This window comes from Euprymna scolopes, chromosome 34, assembly GCF_053919585.1.
Source record: "Euprymna scolopes isolate OS-2025 chromosome 34, ASM5391958v1, whole genome shotgun sequence".
In the NCBI taxonomy this organism is placed as follows: domain Eukaryota; kingdom Metazoa; phylum Mollusca; class Cephalopoda; order Sepiida; family Sepiolidae; genus Euprymna; species Euprymna scolopes.
In genome coordinates, this window is record NC_136515.1 from 28,113,588 (window position 1) to 28,132,084 (window position 18,497).

Sequence of the window (18,497 nt, forward strand, 5' to 3'; positions counted from 1 at the left end):
AATGAAACTCTTTTCACGCGAAGAAAAGAAATTCAAGCTTAAAAAAAGTAAATAATGAATATAAAACAAAACACTTTCATCTTGGATTGTTCGAATGATGTTCCTATTTAGTATGCCTCCCCACTAACTGAAAAACCAGTCGATAAGGAAATATCGATAATGCCACGGACCGGATTTTAGCAAAACAAACAAACAACAAAAAACTTGAAAAGAAAAAATATCAAAATATTGAGATAAGTGTTGATCACGTTTTGTTCAAAGTAAAACAAAAACACATAAAAAAAATCAAATTAAAACAAAAACACCAAAAAAGCTAATTAAAACAAAAACACACCAAAAAAAATCAAAGTAAAACAAAAACATATAAAAAATCAAAGTAAAACAAAAACACATAAAAATCAAAGTAAAACAAAAACACACCAAAAAATTCTAATTTTTGACTAAAAAGATATTCTGTAAGTTTTCTATAAATTTGTTTACCAATTTTGAACGTAGGATAGTAGTTCGCAACAAACATAGAATTTTCTTTTCTGCTGATGAATGACACCAGAGAAAATCTGTCAATTAAACAATGAAAAATGATTGTTAGCAATTAAAAAAAAACAATAATAAAAAAATCCAACTAAACAAAAAAACAAACTAGTTTTAGATTAATTTGTTGTTAGACATTTTTCCAACGAGATTAGCACTTTTTGTTTTATATAAATAATATAATAATTTTGGTTTTATAAAAGTAAATCAAAATCTTTTATAATTTTTAAAATTGTATGTTTCTTTTTATAATCATGTTTTTTTTTTTTACCGAATTTACTACCCGATAACCATGAGTAGCAACTTCATTAATAGGATTCATGCTTAACTGCACAAATCGATAAAAATAGACGTGATGTGGTGGCAATTATATTTCATGAAAAAATATTCGAATTTGAACGCTACAGACAAAATGACGGCTTAGCAATAAATAATAACAATTTTGTTCATGATTCGCGTCAAAAATCTTATCTATTTTCTAAAATTGTCTCAAATTGTCTCACATTTGGTAAAAATCGGAAACATTTTACAATCTTTCAATTTTCAAATAAGGAAATGAACATAATTGTTGGAACTAAAAGCACCTTTGTTTTCGTCTGTGGAATATGATACTGCAGAAGTGCTTCCCAGGTATTTTCCAGTCCAACCTAAACAAGTTCTTGTTGAGCCGTTCTCGTAAATAATAAATTTTTGCCCAATTTCTATCATCATCGATCATCACGGTGTTGTATCACCTGACACACATTAACCCTTATCCTTGAATAGCTTTTAGGCCTTGATAAGTAGTGTCTCTATAGTATAATAAATACACATACAAGAAGCGGGATTTTAGTCTCCAAGAGTCAAAGTTTCTTTTTGAAATTACGATATTTCTATATATCCCTACTTTTTTTCTAAAAATTCAGCTTAACTTGTATTCACAATCTATTTTAAATTATAGAACATAAACACATTATTATTAACAATTATCATAACAATTATTATTAACAATTATTTAATCTTAATCGCTTATTTGACCGACATAACTGTAAAAAAAAACGCGCCAAGAAAGGATTCGTTATTTTTATTCATAATTAGCAAGTCTACACGACGTTGGCCGGAGAATAGTAATTTATTTATATCAATAACAATTGTTGCCACACACGAGGTAAATCATGTTACAAAAACCGAAACAATTAATCCAGGCAAAATTTTCCAAAAAAAAAAAAAGACGTTAAATTTGCTTTCTTTTATCAGTTTAATTGAAATTTAATGTTTCCTTCGTTGTTCATAAAATGTAAATTTTCATAGGTAATTAATTTGTATTTTGTTCATTATTATCAGTTATAATCAAGATTAAGCGTCCCTTTCTTCGTCCATAAAACTAAATTTGAATACATGATATTGAAACGAGCCGAACACACGTACATTCATTTTTATTATACTTTCAAGTGTTGGACAAATGGTGACGCTTTAGCAAAAATAAAAATGCAGTGAATTTACCAAATAAGCACCCAGAGGTAAATTTTACTTTACCGAAACTATTAATTACATTAATTTCCAGAAATGCAGTAACGACTCTTGTAAAAACGTAGCCCAAACTATTAGTGACAAAACGATTTTTTTACAAACCATTCTAATTTTACAATGAGAAAAATACTTAACCATAAACGTTTTATTATTAAAACCTTTTGAAACATTTTGTTTAAATTTTATACACTGGACTTTTCTTTCTTAAATTTTTCCAACAATTAAAATCGAATTCAATAAAAATTGTTCAGACGATAACCTAAAGCTATTATGATGCGGATCAATTGGGTTTTGATTTGCTATTTGATGTACGCATGCGTGTGTACTATGGCGGAAAATTTCGAGAATTGTTCTAGACATAATCCAAATGTTGAACCGAGAAAGAAGCAAAGATTATCCGTGTCGATCATAGCAAATGTCACTGCGGAAACGCTTCAATCGTGTGCATCAAGTTGTTTAAAGAGGTCAGCTTGCCGATCATTCAATTACAATTTGAACGCCACTCGATATCAATGTCAGCTCAACGAATTCGATCGTGAAAATGAAACGCAGGATGATCCGAGTTATTTGTACAGCCCGATTTCAGACTGGAATCCGGTACGTAATAGCATTTCTCACTTCTTTACTTTTGTCAGATGCCGACTATACCGGTCAGGTTAAGGTTATATTTTTAACATTTGAAGCTTTTGAATGCAAAACGCGATACACACGATTCACAAAATGTGAAGCTACAAGTATAAAAACGTTGCATTTCAACATTCGATCACAATCAAATTATGTTTTATATGATGTCATACCAACATGAATTTGCTTTGCCTTTAACTAAAATACGTTTTTAGTTCAAGTCTAGATTTGATATGTTCGTTCTTTTATTGTATAATGTCTTGAATTAAACAAATTGGATTTATCGCGTTCTGCAGTCGGACACTTCATTCAGCATTCCTGAATCTGATTCTTGAGATTTTATGAGATGAAAGTTTACGAACTAAAGTTACTAACTAAACAAAATATAAACATTTAATATTACCTTCGTACGAAACATTTTTTCTTAAACATGTTGCAAAATTAATCTAAAACTATTCAATTATAACTTTTAAGAGATTTTGGATGTTTTTACAATTATCGAACTTATTTTGTTAATAGATAACTTTTTAATTCTTATCCGCAGAGATTTTAATATCTGTAATCTTAGTTTGTCAGTTTTGTGTTCTAATATATTTGTGTTGTCTACCAGGATTTTTCGAAGTAAAGATAAGAAGCAAGAATCTTTAGCTTTTGAGTGCCGGATAAGTGCATAGTGAGATGTCTCGAGAAAGTTGTGGTGGTCAAGCCTATGTATATGTATTTTTTTTCCATTGTCGAAGACACAGTCTCCCAAGAGGCTTTTATACACATATTTAATCTATTCTATGCAAAACCCTTGTCTAGGGGGAGAAATTATTGATGATTATGAGGTTTGAGATTTTAAATTTATAATTATATTTAATACGTCTGTGATTATATTTAACACGTTTGTAATTATATTTAATATGTTTTAATTATATTTAATACGTTTCGATCGAGAGTGCGTATTTATTAATCATATTTTTTAGTGTTCGTCTATTTTATAATTATTACGTATTTCGGTAAAATATTTTTTAAAGGAAGATTTTATTGTTTGCGTTTACTTTGTATGTAAACTTGACTACACGATTATTGTGGAAAGTGAATTGCAATGTGTTAATTTTATCATTACTTTTGATTAGTATTAAAACGTCACCAACGTATTACAAATAAATTAGTGGTTTAAATATATTGTTTTCTAGTTTGAACATGTAAAATTTACTGACTTAGTCCTAATACTGAATCTATGGCAACTCCATTATTTTGTATACAGATGTTATCGTAATGGTCATATATATATATATATATATATATATATATATATATATATATATATATATATTTAGATAATATTGATAACGATCAAATCCAAGATGTATGTATTTAGGTTTATTTTATACGAAACTAATTATTAAATTTAACTATAACTTTATTACATGAATAAATATAAATGAATGTATATTTCTGCGTTCAAGCAGACTCCTTAATATTGACATTTTGCTCGCATTAGTTTACCATTTTCTCGGTTCAAAGGAAAATATTTACTTTCAAAGTATACTGAATTTTCTCCTTTACATAATCTAATTTCATTTCTTAGATTTTATAAGTTTTAACTGTACTAATTAAATGTTATTGTTTTAAAATTTAGTAGTTTTATTTATTTATTTTATCATTTATTGATTATATTATTTATTTAAACCTTAATGTTTTAAAACAATTTCAATATAAATTAATCCATATTTATATACGAGTTTTATACATTTCTAGTATAACCTTAAGTATTATATTCACTTCAATGATTAACTTATATGTCTATTAGACTTACATGAAATAAATATAATTTCACTAATCTAATCTATTGAACTCGATTATATCCAATTTATTGCCTTTATATGTATTCTTAATATCTTAAAAGTATGTCAAATAAATGTATTTATTTAGATTTATCTGATGAATGTTAAATATACTTCTCAATTACCTGTTTTAATCTATTAAATTTATTCTATTATAACTAATAATTTAATGGCCATTATTCTATTATAAAATTTGGTTTGTTATTTGGATTATTCTGACTCTCTATTACAACTTCCTTACGTTATTTGTTAATTTTTATTTTATCTTATCTTATATATATATACATGTATATATATATTTCTTTTATTTATTTATTTAAATTAATATTTTCTCTTAGAAGGTATCTTGTTAAAATTTCTCTATTACACCTAATCAGGTTTTAGTCGAAACAGAAAATACTTAGATCTATGCAAATAATTTTTAATTACTTTCTGTCGTTTGTTTAGTAGGTTTTCTTTGCATATCACGATTACATCCGAGTGACTGTCGTTTAATTGTTATGGACTTCCATTTCTTGTAATAAATAATTTTACCAAGAATTCTTCATAAGTTTTGGTGTCAGTTTCGATTATAGCTGATGGCATTCAAGTCATTTATTTTTTATAAATAATTTTACCAACAATTCTTCATAAGTTTTGGTTTCGGTTTCGACTATAGCTAAATGAAATCAAATTATGTATATATTTCGTAAGTTTTAGTTTCGGTTTCGATTCAAGCATATGCACTCAAGTCATATGGATATATTGTTTATTTTTGAAATCTCAACTTTATAATATATAAACATCGATAGAATATTATTAACATTAAGAATATTATACGAAATCTGCAAGAATTAAAATATCATATTTAAGCGTACTTTTCGACCGGGCTACGCCGGGCGTCCCTACTAGCTTAGATAAATACTTTTGCAGTTTTAACAAAAGAGCTACAATATCAGAGCGTCTCCATTTACGCTGAACATGTACAGAATGCCAACATCAACATATTACATATGAATAAGTTCTCTATGGAATTTCCACAGGTCCTGCTAGTATGATATGATTCTAGAGTGCAAAGTATGCATCGGCTAGACATTGAGTAAGTATTCACTAGCACTTCCAAGTATAGACCATTTCAATTTGTATTCAAATGTTATTAATTCTTAATTCGCTTGCCTAGTTTGCTAATAATGTTGTTTAAATGATACTATATGGTTATTAACTTTTTATTTGAATCGGCAATTATCAATTACTTCACATTTATATACTATATTAGAAATGAGAAGCACACACACACACACACACACATATATATATAATTCAATTAACGTGAAGAGTTATTTGATTACCTGTTTTGCTGTTTTGTTGTATTCTTTTTGACCATTATACATTCGCACTGAGCTCTCACACTAAGGATTTTCTAAAGAAACTGCCTAATTATTTTGGATCAACTCGCTCCCCTCCTCTCTCTCTCTCTCTCTCTCTCTCTCTCTCTATATATATATATATATATATATATATATATGTTCATCGAACATTTGAATAGTCAAGTCGCTGCCTGATGATATCTGTTGTTTGATTGAAACAAGTGGCTGTTTGTAGCAGCGGGATGTGAGCATGTTTATATAACAATAAACATATATGTATTAGTGACCACCAAATTTATGGAGTGTTTTGATTTTCGTAACAGAGTCTATCTTTAAAAATCTACAAAAAAATCAAGTAATTATTTAATCAATAAAAAATTTTTCACCGATAAATAAGTAAAGACTTGTTTCTCATATTCGTTCTATAAATATATTTTTGGTGACTTCAAGTTCCTCCCTTCCTCATTTGTCCCTTGCTCGACCCCTTAAAGTCCAAGCGATCCACTAAGCACACACTCATTTCGTGGCAGGTGAGTGAACGAGTGTAGAAAAACAAAAAACAAAACAATTCATAGGGTGCCTTCGATATCGAAGATTGAAATTGGAAATTTAAATGTGTTTAATTTTTTTTATCTTTTGCGTTTTAAAGTCTGAGATTCATTGAATGTATTATCAATAATTATTATCTTTCAGATGAGAATAAAAATATTTTTTACGAAACGCTAAAATATGCATACTTTTAAATCTTTAAAATTAAATAAAAAAAAAATATTTTTAGAATGTGTAAACTTTCTATGTGCCAACACATAAAAAAATGCTTTAAAGAATCGATACAAAAAAAAAAAAAATTAAAAAGCAGAGTGTGAAAATCTAGTTCATGGAAAAAAAAGTGTGGCTCATTGGTCATTATTAATTAGAAAAATAAGAAAGGAAAAATGATTTTAATCATGAAATTAAAAACTGACTAAAAGTGATATTAAAACTGAGAAATATAATGCAAAATGTTTGATGCAAAAATAGAAAAGAGCAGTTGTATTTTTACTTTTAACAAGTATTAGGAAAAATTTAAAGTTTGATTGGTCAATTATTATGAAGGAAAATTATAAAGCTAAAAATAACATATTCCATCATAAATCGCGTTTGTAATTATAATTTAATTATTAAAAAAATGTATTTGCTTGGTTGTTACATTTAAATTCATAAAAATGCTTACATTTAGATTTAGACGCAACTAAAATCCAAAATGGCGGCGGTAAGCACATGGTTCCTAAAATGTAGGAAATTGTGCGAAATAATTGAATTATTTAAATATTTTTGCAGATTCTTATAGCCAATCATAGCAAAGTTTATTTAGACATAAAAAAATTAGTTTAATTGATCCGAAAACCTTTAAAAAATATTTGTTTTGTTGACATTCAGCAGAAAATGGGTCAAACGCGTTTTTTTTTTTTAAATTTTAATGTAAAACTTAAAATTCTATTAAAAATTATAGAAAAGTATTATATTATTTTGCGTTTAACATACTAAACTTCAGAGTTTTATCTTTCTGGTAAAACTAAGAGTTGTTCAGAAATAACGGATTTTAAGAGACTTTAATAAGCTTTAGAAAAAGCAGTTTTCGATCGATTGGCGGTCGCTATATACATACATACATATATATATATATATATATATATATATATATATATATAAGAGATTGAGAGAGAGAGAGAGAGAGAGAGAGAGAGAGAGAAGGAGTGGACTGCTTCCCAGCTAACTACAATATGGTCGTTTCAAGTTTAAGGTAAGCCATCTTATATAATTAAACCGTTCCCAAATTCCACCATTACTGATCATCACTGTATTGTCTCACCATCTACCTACCACCCACTAATCGTCATTCTAAACTGGACCCAGGTCTTCATAAGCGGTGACCGCTAAATAAAATACATGTGGCCGATAGCAGCAGTCGTCATAAGCGCGTAGAAAAAGCAGCAGTGATATATGGTATCGTCGGCGCACACAAAACGAAATACGCAAGCGCTGAGGACCACTTATGAATAACTATATTTGTATATTGTTATAGAAGAAATTCTTAAGCAAAACAAAATTAATATTAAGTAATGAAGTGTTAGAATGTGAAAGATAAAACGAATAAAAAATTGTATTTTCTTTGGATATTTATGTATTTTTTACTACATTATGTTGTTTATATGTATAATTTATTTGTTCTAAATATAATTAAGCAAATAAAAGTACGTAGCATTAATTTTGTTGATATTCATAAACGACTGGTTGCTTTTTTAAGAGAAATAACAGGGTAAGTATGCATCAGAAAGAAGAAAAACGCACTTTTTTATGAAACGCAAGTATTTTAAAAATATGAATTGATTAATATTTTAACAAAATATATAATTGTTTTCTCAAGCCAGTAGAGAAATGTTTAGATTTTTTAAATCAATTTTGTAAGTGACTGATGCCATATTGGCCATAAACGGAAAATGTCTCTGGTCTAACAAACTTCATAACTGGAATAAGTATTTTTGAAAATAAAACTAAAAGAATTACAAGATTTTTGTGTATATGTAAATTTACATTTACACAAATTTACATTTACACAAAAATTTACATTTGCACAAAAATTTACATTTACACAAAAGTTTACATTTACACAAAAGTTTACATTTACACAAAAGTCTCGTATTCTTTAAAAAAAGGAGAAATCGTTAAACAGAACCAAATATCTGTATTTCAAATAGAGCCTTTCATTATATAATCATCGACTGCTCTTTAGTAAAACTAGACCTGCAAATTCCAGACATTCGCCTGTCTAGTTCTATTGTTTTTCAATTGAATGAGATTGTCCACTACGCCATGAACACAAACGATCACAAGGAATTCTTACTGTTTATTTAAATACTATCAACAATCAAAGAGTGCTCTATTCATTTTACGAACAGCTTTCAATCAGCGTTAATGACAACTGGAAATTTCACTTCCCACAGTGCTGAACCCATGAAGTGATGGGGGAATATATATGGTTACTCAAAGATAGACGGGTTCGCTGTATTATAATCATCTTACGTTCTTAAATATTCAGCTTATACGAGATTGTCTGAAAAATAACGGGACTGATATTCGGAACAATTTATTTAAATTCCAAGCTAATCACGTGGTTTTAGCCTCCTCCCCCGATTTTAATGCACTTTGGTATCCTTATCTGATATATAGCTAGATCCTAATTGTGTGTGTTTTTCTTTGACAGCGTCTTGTCCTCAGCTGCGCTAATCATTCTTGCCCAGAAGATAGCTTTTGTGTGCCGGGAGTAAATCAGAACTACACGTGTCTACAGCTAAGTAAGTATACACATTCTATATAAAGGAAACATCAGCAATGTTAACACTGCCACAACTTTTTTAACCAAATAAACAAACTTCGTCTTTTAAGCAGTAGTAATAACATAATTACAACTAATTGGAACAAATAGGTTAAGGACATTGCCAAGGCTGCTGCAAAGAAGGTGGGCTCTCTTTATCGTACTAGAAAATTACCCACACTTGAGAGCATCACAATTCACCCACGCATAGAGTATTATTGTTACTCCTAGGCTGGTGCATCCACCGTTAGTCTAACCCTCTCCAACACATTCTAAAAAAGTTTCAAATCTAAAAGACCCCACACTATCGGCCGAACTTCATTCTCTGTCACATCGCCGCACTGTTTCACTCCTGTGCCTGTTTTTCAATTACTTCAATGGAAAGTGCTTTGATGAACTTCTAGCATTTGTGTCCCCTCGACGTACACACTCCCGACCAACATGACAAACAGCAACGTCTCTAGATGCTGGAAAGTCTTCTACTCTAATAGTTTCTTCCCTTGGACTGTGAGGTTTTGGAATTCATCCCTTGCTTCCTGCTTCCCCGACTGTACTGACATGCAGAGTTTAAATGTAATATGAACTAACATCTCACTGCGCAACTTCCCACAATTCTCTGTTAGACACGATCTTAAATAGTAACCTTTTACGACTAAGTAGCAATACACCTTGATTTTGGTGAAAAAGAGTAACGGAAAAGTAGTAGCATACTTTAGTAGCGGCAACCCATGGAAATTCCACGGTTCCTACATCAATCTGTGTAATTTCCAATTAATAATATTCCTTTTAAAGTAGTAAAAATGTCTCTCTTACGAATATCAATGCACACAAGCAGCTTACGACAGTTTAAAGGCTTTTCAATACTGCAACTGAATCAACAACTCACTGCGTTAAATTTTGCAGGATATTTTCATCGATGGAATAGTTTCCTACAGAAATGAAAACTAGGTAATAAAAGACGGATAACACTTAGTAGCAAAGAAGAACTAAAAGAACTATGCAAGGTGTTTTAAAGTGAAACTAATTCCGGAATTCTAAACTAATTCCGGAATTAGAATAATTCTAATCTGAATATTCATATTTAGCGCTGGTCTGACATTCATTGCGGATGTTATTGAATTTCGCGAATAATGTCAGAAAGAATTGTAGGAGGAAATGAAAATAAGGGAGCGTTTGTTATTCACACTCAGTATGTAGACAAATACGGCACAATCACGTTGACACACCGGTTCTCGCTAGATCACTGAAGTTAAGCAACGATCAGCCTGGCTAATCAGATAGGCGACTATTTGGGAAGGTTAGGCACTGTATGTACCGCACCAGGACGTATAAATTTCCAGGTTGCTATTTGTGGGCACGTTTAATTCACTGGGAGAGATGCACCCCAAGTCTTCGTTTAGGCATGCACCTAGGAGAAGGGAAACTCTTATGAGATCTACTGTATGCTTTATCTTGTAGCAACCATTGCACCGACGAAAATTAGCAGTTGTTCCAAAAAGTGCTATTGGTTCTGCAAAAGCCTTCACCACTATAAATAAATCATGTGTGTGGATTTGGAGGTGCTTATACGTCGAGATCAACGGGAGGGGCCAACATGTTGACAATTTTAAATAAAGAAAGGTTTAACAATAACGGTGCTTCAATAGTATAATACCTATTATGAATGTAGCTCGGTGTCGTTGGGTAATGTGGGAGGATATAAATAGAAGCGAACAAAAAGATTGATACTTTCTTTGTGGTTAACGAATCTATGAAAGTTGTTTTTTTCGGATAAAATGTCATAAATATTGAAAATCAATAATTTCTAGAAACAGCTATTGCTGATATTTCGATCTAATGAAAGGCGGGGGGTGACTAATTGTTTAGAAGAACAGTTTATCATAAAAGCTGTTGATTATTTTCTTGTAGTAACTAAAGTTTCACGGGAAAAATCGATTTTATTTTATTATATAAGAAATAAAAGAAACGAACATGTATTTTCTTATTTATCTAAATCTGCAGCAATTTTATTTTTAAAACAATAACTACTGTTCTGTCTCCAATTCATTTTTACTGTAAATTAAAAATGAATTGGAAGTGAAATCTAAATATATAAAAGCGAAAATGTATGTATGTATGTATGTGTGTTTGTATGTCTGCTAAAAACTTTCGACAGACTGAACAAAAATTAACAAACTTGGTATCATAGTAAAGCTCCACCCTCCGAACGACAAATATCGAAATTTTGGCCTAAAAAGACCACTAGAAGTGGGTCAGCTAACCGATTTTCTGCAGGAGGGTGGGCAAAAGTGACATTTTAACGTTAAACATTACATATTTTTAAATCGATTTATAAGTACCCCGCCCCCAAAAAAGGGCCCCAACTCTACTACATAAAGTGTACACGGGGCCCGTTTTTTTTAGTCACCCTGTATTCAAAAACCGTTAAGTCATGTCACGTGATCTTGACGTCAGCAAGCTGTAATGGCGATCTGTATATAAAAACATTGTTGTTATCGGTAAAAAAATGCAACACTCATACAAATTAAATTATGAACTGATACATTATGAAAACGTTACCAAAGTTATTAGCAGGTTAAAAATAGTAAAATACGCGACTTAAACCAAAAATAATAAGCAAAAATGATAAGTAAATAAAAAAATCACGCTTAAAAATATTTGGCATGAGACGACCGATGCCTGTTTTCACAACAATAAAAAAATGGCCATTTTCTTTTTTATATTAGTTACACTATGACCTAATTCTATTTAGAGGGAGGAAGGTGGGAGGCATAATATGAGTTAATTAGCGTTTGTTTCACTACACCCTAATACTTGCACATTTTAATATAATACGAAATGAGATTTGGTGACATCCCAGGCATAAATCCTCCTTATTTTCGAGTTTTCTTAGTGGGGGTTGGAGCGAAAGATGAGACCGCTTGAATTCTAAGAACAGATACTACACTTTGATCTTAGCCAAAAGACCAAGTAACCGTCTTATACAGCTTAATTTTCTACCGAGCATTATCTTCTATTATAAAAAAGATGCATAATTTATATTCATCGATTACTACATTGAGACAAGATGTCATATTCCAAAAATCACATCCGAACTAAAACATTATTATTTAGAAGGCCATCCTTATTTTCGAGTGACGTTTGTTTCTCTAAAACTTTACATGCAAAGCATGACCTCCTCCTTATTTTCTTAGTGGGGGTGGAGGGCGAAAGATGAAACCGCTTTAATTCTAAGAACAGATACTACACTTTGATCTTAGCCAAAAGACAAAGTAAAAAAAATATGCGTATTATATATTTTTCGTATATTAAATTAGGACAAGATGTCATATTCCAAACATCACAAATCGCTAAACTTCCCGGGATTGGATAAAATTGGTGTATGTATACTAGCAAAATACCCAGCGTCGTCCGGGATTGTATGACATAGCACTAGCATGACATATATACTTGCTGATTACTCGGCATGGCCTGGGATTGGATAAAATTCATAGAATTTTTCCTAGCAGAACACTTGGCGTCGTCTGGGATTGGAAAAAATTGGTTGATATATGTACTAGCCGAATGCCCAGCGTCGCCTGGGATGGATTACATAGTTGGATATCTGTACTAGCAAAATACCCGGCATAGCCCAGGATTGGATGAAGTAGGTGTATATGCACTAGCAGAACAGCTGGCGTCGCCCGGAATTGTATGACATAGGTGGATGTGTACTAGCAGAATACCATGCGTCAACCGGGGTTGTATGACATAGGTGAAGTATAGGTCTGATTCTACAATTTTGAAGGTACTTGTGCAGTATAGGTCTGATTTGAAAAATTTTGATGTTGCTTGTGCATTATAGGTCCGATTTGACAATTTTGAAGGTGCTTGTGTATTATAGGCCGATTTGAAAATTTTTAAGGTGTTTGCGCAATATAGGTCCCATTTGACAATTTTGAAGGTGCTTGTGCAGTATAGGTCCGATTGGAAAAATTTTAAGGTGCTTGTTTAGTATAGCTCCGATTTGACAATTTTTAAGGTGCTTGTGCAGTATAGGTCCTATTCGACAATTTTGAAAGTGCTTGTGCAGTATAGATCCGATTTGACAATTTTGAAAATGCTTGTTTAGTATAGCTCCAATTTGAAAATTTTAAGGTGCTTGTGCAGTATAGGTCCGATTTGAAAAATTTGAAGGACCTTGTGCAGTATAGGTCCGATTTGAAAAATTTGAAAGGCGCTTGTGCAGTATAGGTGCGATTTGAAATTTTGAATGTGCTTATGCAGTATAGGTCCGATTTGAAAAATTTTGAAGGTGCTTGTGCAGTATAGGTCGGGTTTGCAAAATTTTGAAAGTACTTGTGCCGTATAGGTCCTATTTGCAAAAATTTGAAGGTGCTTGTGCATTATAGGTCCGATTTGATAATTTTGAAGCTCATTGTGCAATATAGGTCCTATTTGATAATTTTGAAGGTCATTGTGCAGTATAGGTCCGATTTGATAATTTTGAAGGCGCGCGTGTGTGTGCCAAATGCCAAGCGTTGCCAGGGATGGATTACATAGCTGGATATCTGTACTAGCAAAATACCCGGCATAGCCCAGGATTGGATGAAGTAGGTGTATATGCACTAGTAGAACAGCCGGCGTCGCCTGGGATTGTATGACATAGGTGTAGTATAGGTCTGATTCGACAATTTTGAAGGGGAAGTATAGGTCCGATTTGAAAAATTTTAAGGTGCTTGTGCGGTATAAGTCCGATTTGACAATTTTGAAAGTGCTTGTGCAGTATAGGTCCGATTTGAAAACTTTTGAAGGTGCTTGCGTAGTATATCTTAAATTTGAAAAATTTTAAGGTGTTTGTGCAGTATAGGTCCGAGTTGAAAAATTTCAAAGTGCTTGTGTAGTATCGGTCCGATTGGACAATTTTTAAGGTCATTGTGGAGTATAGGACCTATTTGATAATTGTGAAAGGTGATAACGTACGAAAACGCAGTGATTTAGTGTATTATTATATAGTTTTTGCAACTTGAAAAGTGCAAATATAGAACAGTCTTGTAAAAACAAAAAAGATTATCCCCGAACAATATAGATAAAATAATATATGAATACTTCCATAATATAAATTAATAGCAGACGATCACATACAATACACGACTTCACGAAATAAAACTGCAAATCGGATTAAAACATAATAATAAATAACAATAGCCATAAATAAATAAATAAATAAATAAATAAAATAAACACATAAATAAATGACATCCCCGTGATGAATTGTAATTAAATAAAATACATAAAATTATCAATTTAGATAGCCCCTTGTAAACGTGGAACTTATCTCGTAAACAGAGAATTAGAAAATAACACCGACCATTCACAGACAGTGAATATTATAACTTTATCATTTTTTCATCCTTTCCAATTTGTTTTAATTTGCTGAGGTGTTGAGGATTTGAAGCGAACTGAGAAAAAGGCCTGTCTGTAATAATGAAACCCTAGCCCATTAAGAGAAACTGTGATGTATTGTTTTTGAAAGAATAATTTATATAAAATCGAGTTTTTAAAATTAATTTCTTTACAACGAAATTTCACACACACACACACACACACACACACACACACACACACACACACACACACATATATATATACTAGCAAGGAGAGCCGACGTTGATCGGGATTGAATGATGATAAACAAATATTTCATACTCCTATATAGGAGTATGAAATATTTTATTGTCATCAAAATCCGTGAAATCCCTCGGGAGGAAGCTTCATGCCTCCGTGCAGTAACTTAATCCACAATATGTTATTCTAAATTGCACTCTAGAGAACCTAGTGTTTCTTATATAAAATTATTTTATATAAACTTCTTTCGAGTTAACAAAAAAAAAACATTAAGAAATTTACTTGCAGGGATTGTCCCTACAGACCACAACATGCAAAAAAAAAAACAAAACAAAAAACAAACAAAAAAAACACGTAAATTTTCGTGTCTTATAAAATTCTTTGCCGTTAATGAAACTGGATCGAATTGGATCCAGCAACACTACTGCATACAACCCAATGCGAGCGCTACAACGGCATTATTTGGAACACTCTGTTATTAGCTCTGGAATCTAGACGATTACCCCTTAGCGTTTGGCAGGATGTTCTATAGGATGTTTTAAATGCTATTCGCTCCCTGCTGTGCACTACTACGAATGCAACTCCTCACGAACGCATGTTCAACTTTGAAAGGCGCTCTTCTACTGGTACTGCTTTACCACCGGTCCTTCGAATAGCGAACTACCTCCACGTCAATCTAGCAGATTTCGCAGACCAGTCTAGCGACTTGATTTATAAAACAAAAAACTATTTACAATCTCTTTTACAAATGGGGGAGATTGTTATATTTTCATTTAAAATGTTTTGTTCTTACTGTTTAAAATATTTTCATTTAAATTGTTTTGTTCTTACTAATTAAAAAAAGTAGATATGTAAATTCAGTTTCTTATCACGTGATTTTGCACGCGTACCTTTTTCTTTAAAAGACTAAGTTCCTTCTCCCTTGCTTGACGTCTTCATTTGCTTACAACACGGCACCTTTGAGATATTTAGAATTTTCGCATATTATAGCTTCTCTTGTGCGCGAGACTTTGAATTCTTCGACCAACCCTTTTACGGAAAGTCGTATAGGATTTATCTTTATAAAGCGACACTGCTTAATAATCATGAAAATCGCAGCAATTTTATAATAGAACTGCTGACTTTTCGATATTGGTAGACTATAAATTGTTAATGGTCATAAGATTTTGGGTCAAATTGCGTTCTGGTAAAGCCAAGTTCTAAAGCGACCTGGCAGCCTAGATTTGTCAACTTTTGTCAATCATGTTGTGAAGTTACAGATATTCTCATTAGTGGCGGCCGGATCTTACAACATAAATAAACAGTGAATTAAGCTTTTAACAGTCAATGATATTGATTCGCTATTCGAAATCGGAATTTGTCGGCCATATTTCTTTTTGATTTCGATTTTTCTAGTTTAAATTCCATTCTGGCCGATGTAATAAGCTTTACTAAACCACGTATTATCCACCTGCATCCCGTGACTGAGGCTGTTGTGACTGTTAAGTCGACCATATATGCTCTTATTGACGGTTGTCTTATTCCAGTTCTGGTAATGGGACAGCGGCATTTTTTTCAGCAGATTTGTCGATCATTTTTAATGTACAGCCCATGATAATCCCATTTTCTAGTTTATACCAGTTCGATTTCGTTGATTCTGATGAGATTCTTACTTGAATTTTTTTATAATAATCCACGATCAGAGTTGTAACTTTCCCTGAACTGTGGTGTATTTTAAGGGTAAATTCTACTAGTTTGTATGGAATGGACACTAAGCATTAGCCATGTACAACCACAAAAACACCCGTCTAGCTGAATCCACTGTGAAAAATTTCCCCCACTCTATATCTGTGCCTAAATCAAAACGTGGATTCCATGAACAAAGCTTATTTCTTAGAACTGCACGCCTGTGGAACTCTGTTCCGTCTGCCTGCTTCTCACCGGACTACAACTTGGATGTCTTCAAGTCCAACGTTAACAAATTCCTAATGAACCACCCCCTTAAGTAAACACTTCATCAAATTTCCACACTAACGTAATGTACTTGCAATAACCCTTATCCCTGAGTGGCTTCCGGGCCTTGATAAGTGGTGATCACTGTGTAAAAAAAAAAAAAAAAAAAAGGTCACCCGACCCCTTATTCTCATTCGCTTCTCTTATTAATTGTGTAATAATTCCTGGGTGCTCACAAAGCAGCCCGGTATCCCAGCGTCACTGCCTTTTTGTACTGAAGTGTCGATAAATTCATTATTTAGTAAGAAATTTCCCATACGCCGACATAATATTCTGAAGAATATCTTAATTTCAATAGAGAAATACTCCTAAATAGAGAAATACTCCTAAATAGGTTTCTATCTTTAGTGTTCTCCTTTTTGGAGATCCACGCACTTTCAATAGACCTCCATGAGTCTGCTATTTTCCCCCTCCGTCATATTGCTTTTATTATGGCCCACAGTTTCTAAGGAGTCCCAGTCACTGTTTGCACACGGAATAGGTTGCTCCACTAGGCGCCAGAGCTGAGCATGATCTAGCCGCTTGCATCTAGCACCTCTTTCCAACTCGGTCCTTTCATATCGAATTCTAGCTGGGGGAGTTCGGGAGTAAACACTGATTCATTATCACCTAGACCTTTCTATCGATGTCACTCCACAGATCGCGTAGGAATGAATTCACCGTGCCTGTGGAACATTTCAGTTGGCGTGTTTGTTTATCACCGAGCAGTTTTTTTTTTTAGCAAATTCAAAAGGGTGTGCTATGAAAGCAGCTCTTTTCTTGGTTCTCTTTTCTCCATTTCCTTAGCCGTCCTATTTTCTGGTTGATTTTACTTTATCCCTTACGATCTCGCAAAAATCTGCTAGTGACAGACGTTCATCTTCATTGCCCATTTTAAATTGTTTCGAAGGATCTTCAATTTCTATTTTAGTTCCTTGTTTTTTTTTTCTTGTCTGGCGATTATTCTTTTTCCCCTTTCTTGCGCTCATTTCATGACAACTACGTGACAACTAAACAACAACGACGACGACTTTTAATACAGCTTTGAACGCATACATCAATATATTAGATTAGAAAAAAAATTAATTTAGTGGTAGTTTTAAAAAATAATTAACGATGTGTTCCATATTCAATAATAACAAACAAACAACAATAAAAAAACATATTTAATTCATGGCCCGTAATAATTTGAAAGGAATTTTAAAGCCATTAAACTACTGAAAAAAAAAGTTAGTTCTATTTACATCCATTGTTTCCATAGACATGAAAAAACATTATCTTAACTATCGGGCAACGATAGTATTTAATAAAAAAAAACGACGATCGAACGGTTTATAAATCGATAAACGCTCCCCCACCTTCCCCCTTCATGTTTCTTATTCAAATGAACGGATTATAAATCAATACAATTGTTCACGTTTTTGAAGATGTTTTGAATTTACATAATTTTATATTGGCAGATATTGTGTGCCGTTCACCAAAGAGAGTCGAAAACGCTGAAAAAATAACATGGCCGTATCCGCGAAAGTATAAAAGTGAAATCAAGTACAACTGTAAACGTGGCTATCAGCATGTCAACGGAAGTTCGACATCAATTTGCCAACTCAACAGGGAATGGTCGGAAGTAAGCCTCCATTGTTCGAGTGAGTTAAACAGGTTGATTGAAAACTTTTTGGATAATCACATGAACTGGTTAATTATTACTTGACCGAAAAATAATCT

General features: G+C 32.1%; 1 protein-coding gene across 3 annotated transcripts in view; it reads left to right on the forward strand.

Annotated features, from left to right (window-relative positions):
- LOC145259148 (uncharacterized) overlaps positions 1 to 18,497 on the forward strand; it is a 57,199-nt gene that overhangs the window by 1,163 nt on the left and 37,539 nt on the right. For all 3 annotated transcript variants that reach the window (XM_080116855.1, XM_080116853.1, XM_080116852.1), the window contains exons 1-3: positions 1 to 2,637; positions 9,087 to 9,177; positions 18,236 to 18,418. The exon at positions 1 to 2,637 is cut by the window's left edge. In XM_080116855.1, coding sequence (XP_079972981.1) covers positions 2,311 to 2,637; positions 9,087 to 9,177; positions 18,236 to 18,418 — 601 coding nt within the window. In that variant the 5' untranslated portion in view covers positions 1 to 2,310. The remainder of the gene's footprint in view (positions 2,638 to 9,086; positions 9,178 to 18,235; positions 18,419 to 18,497) is intronic.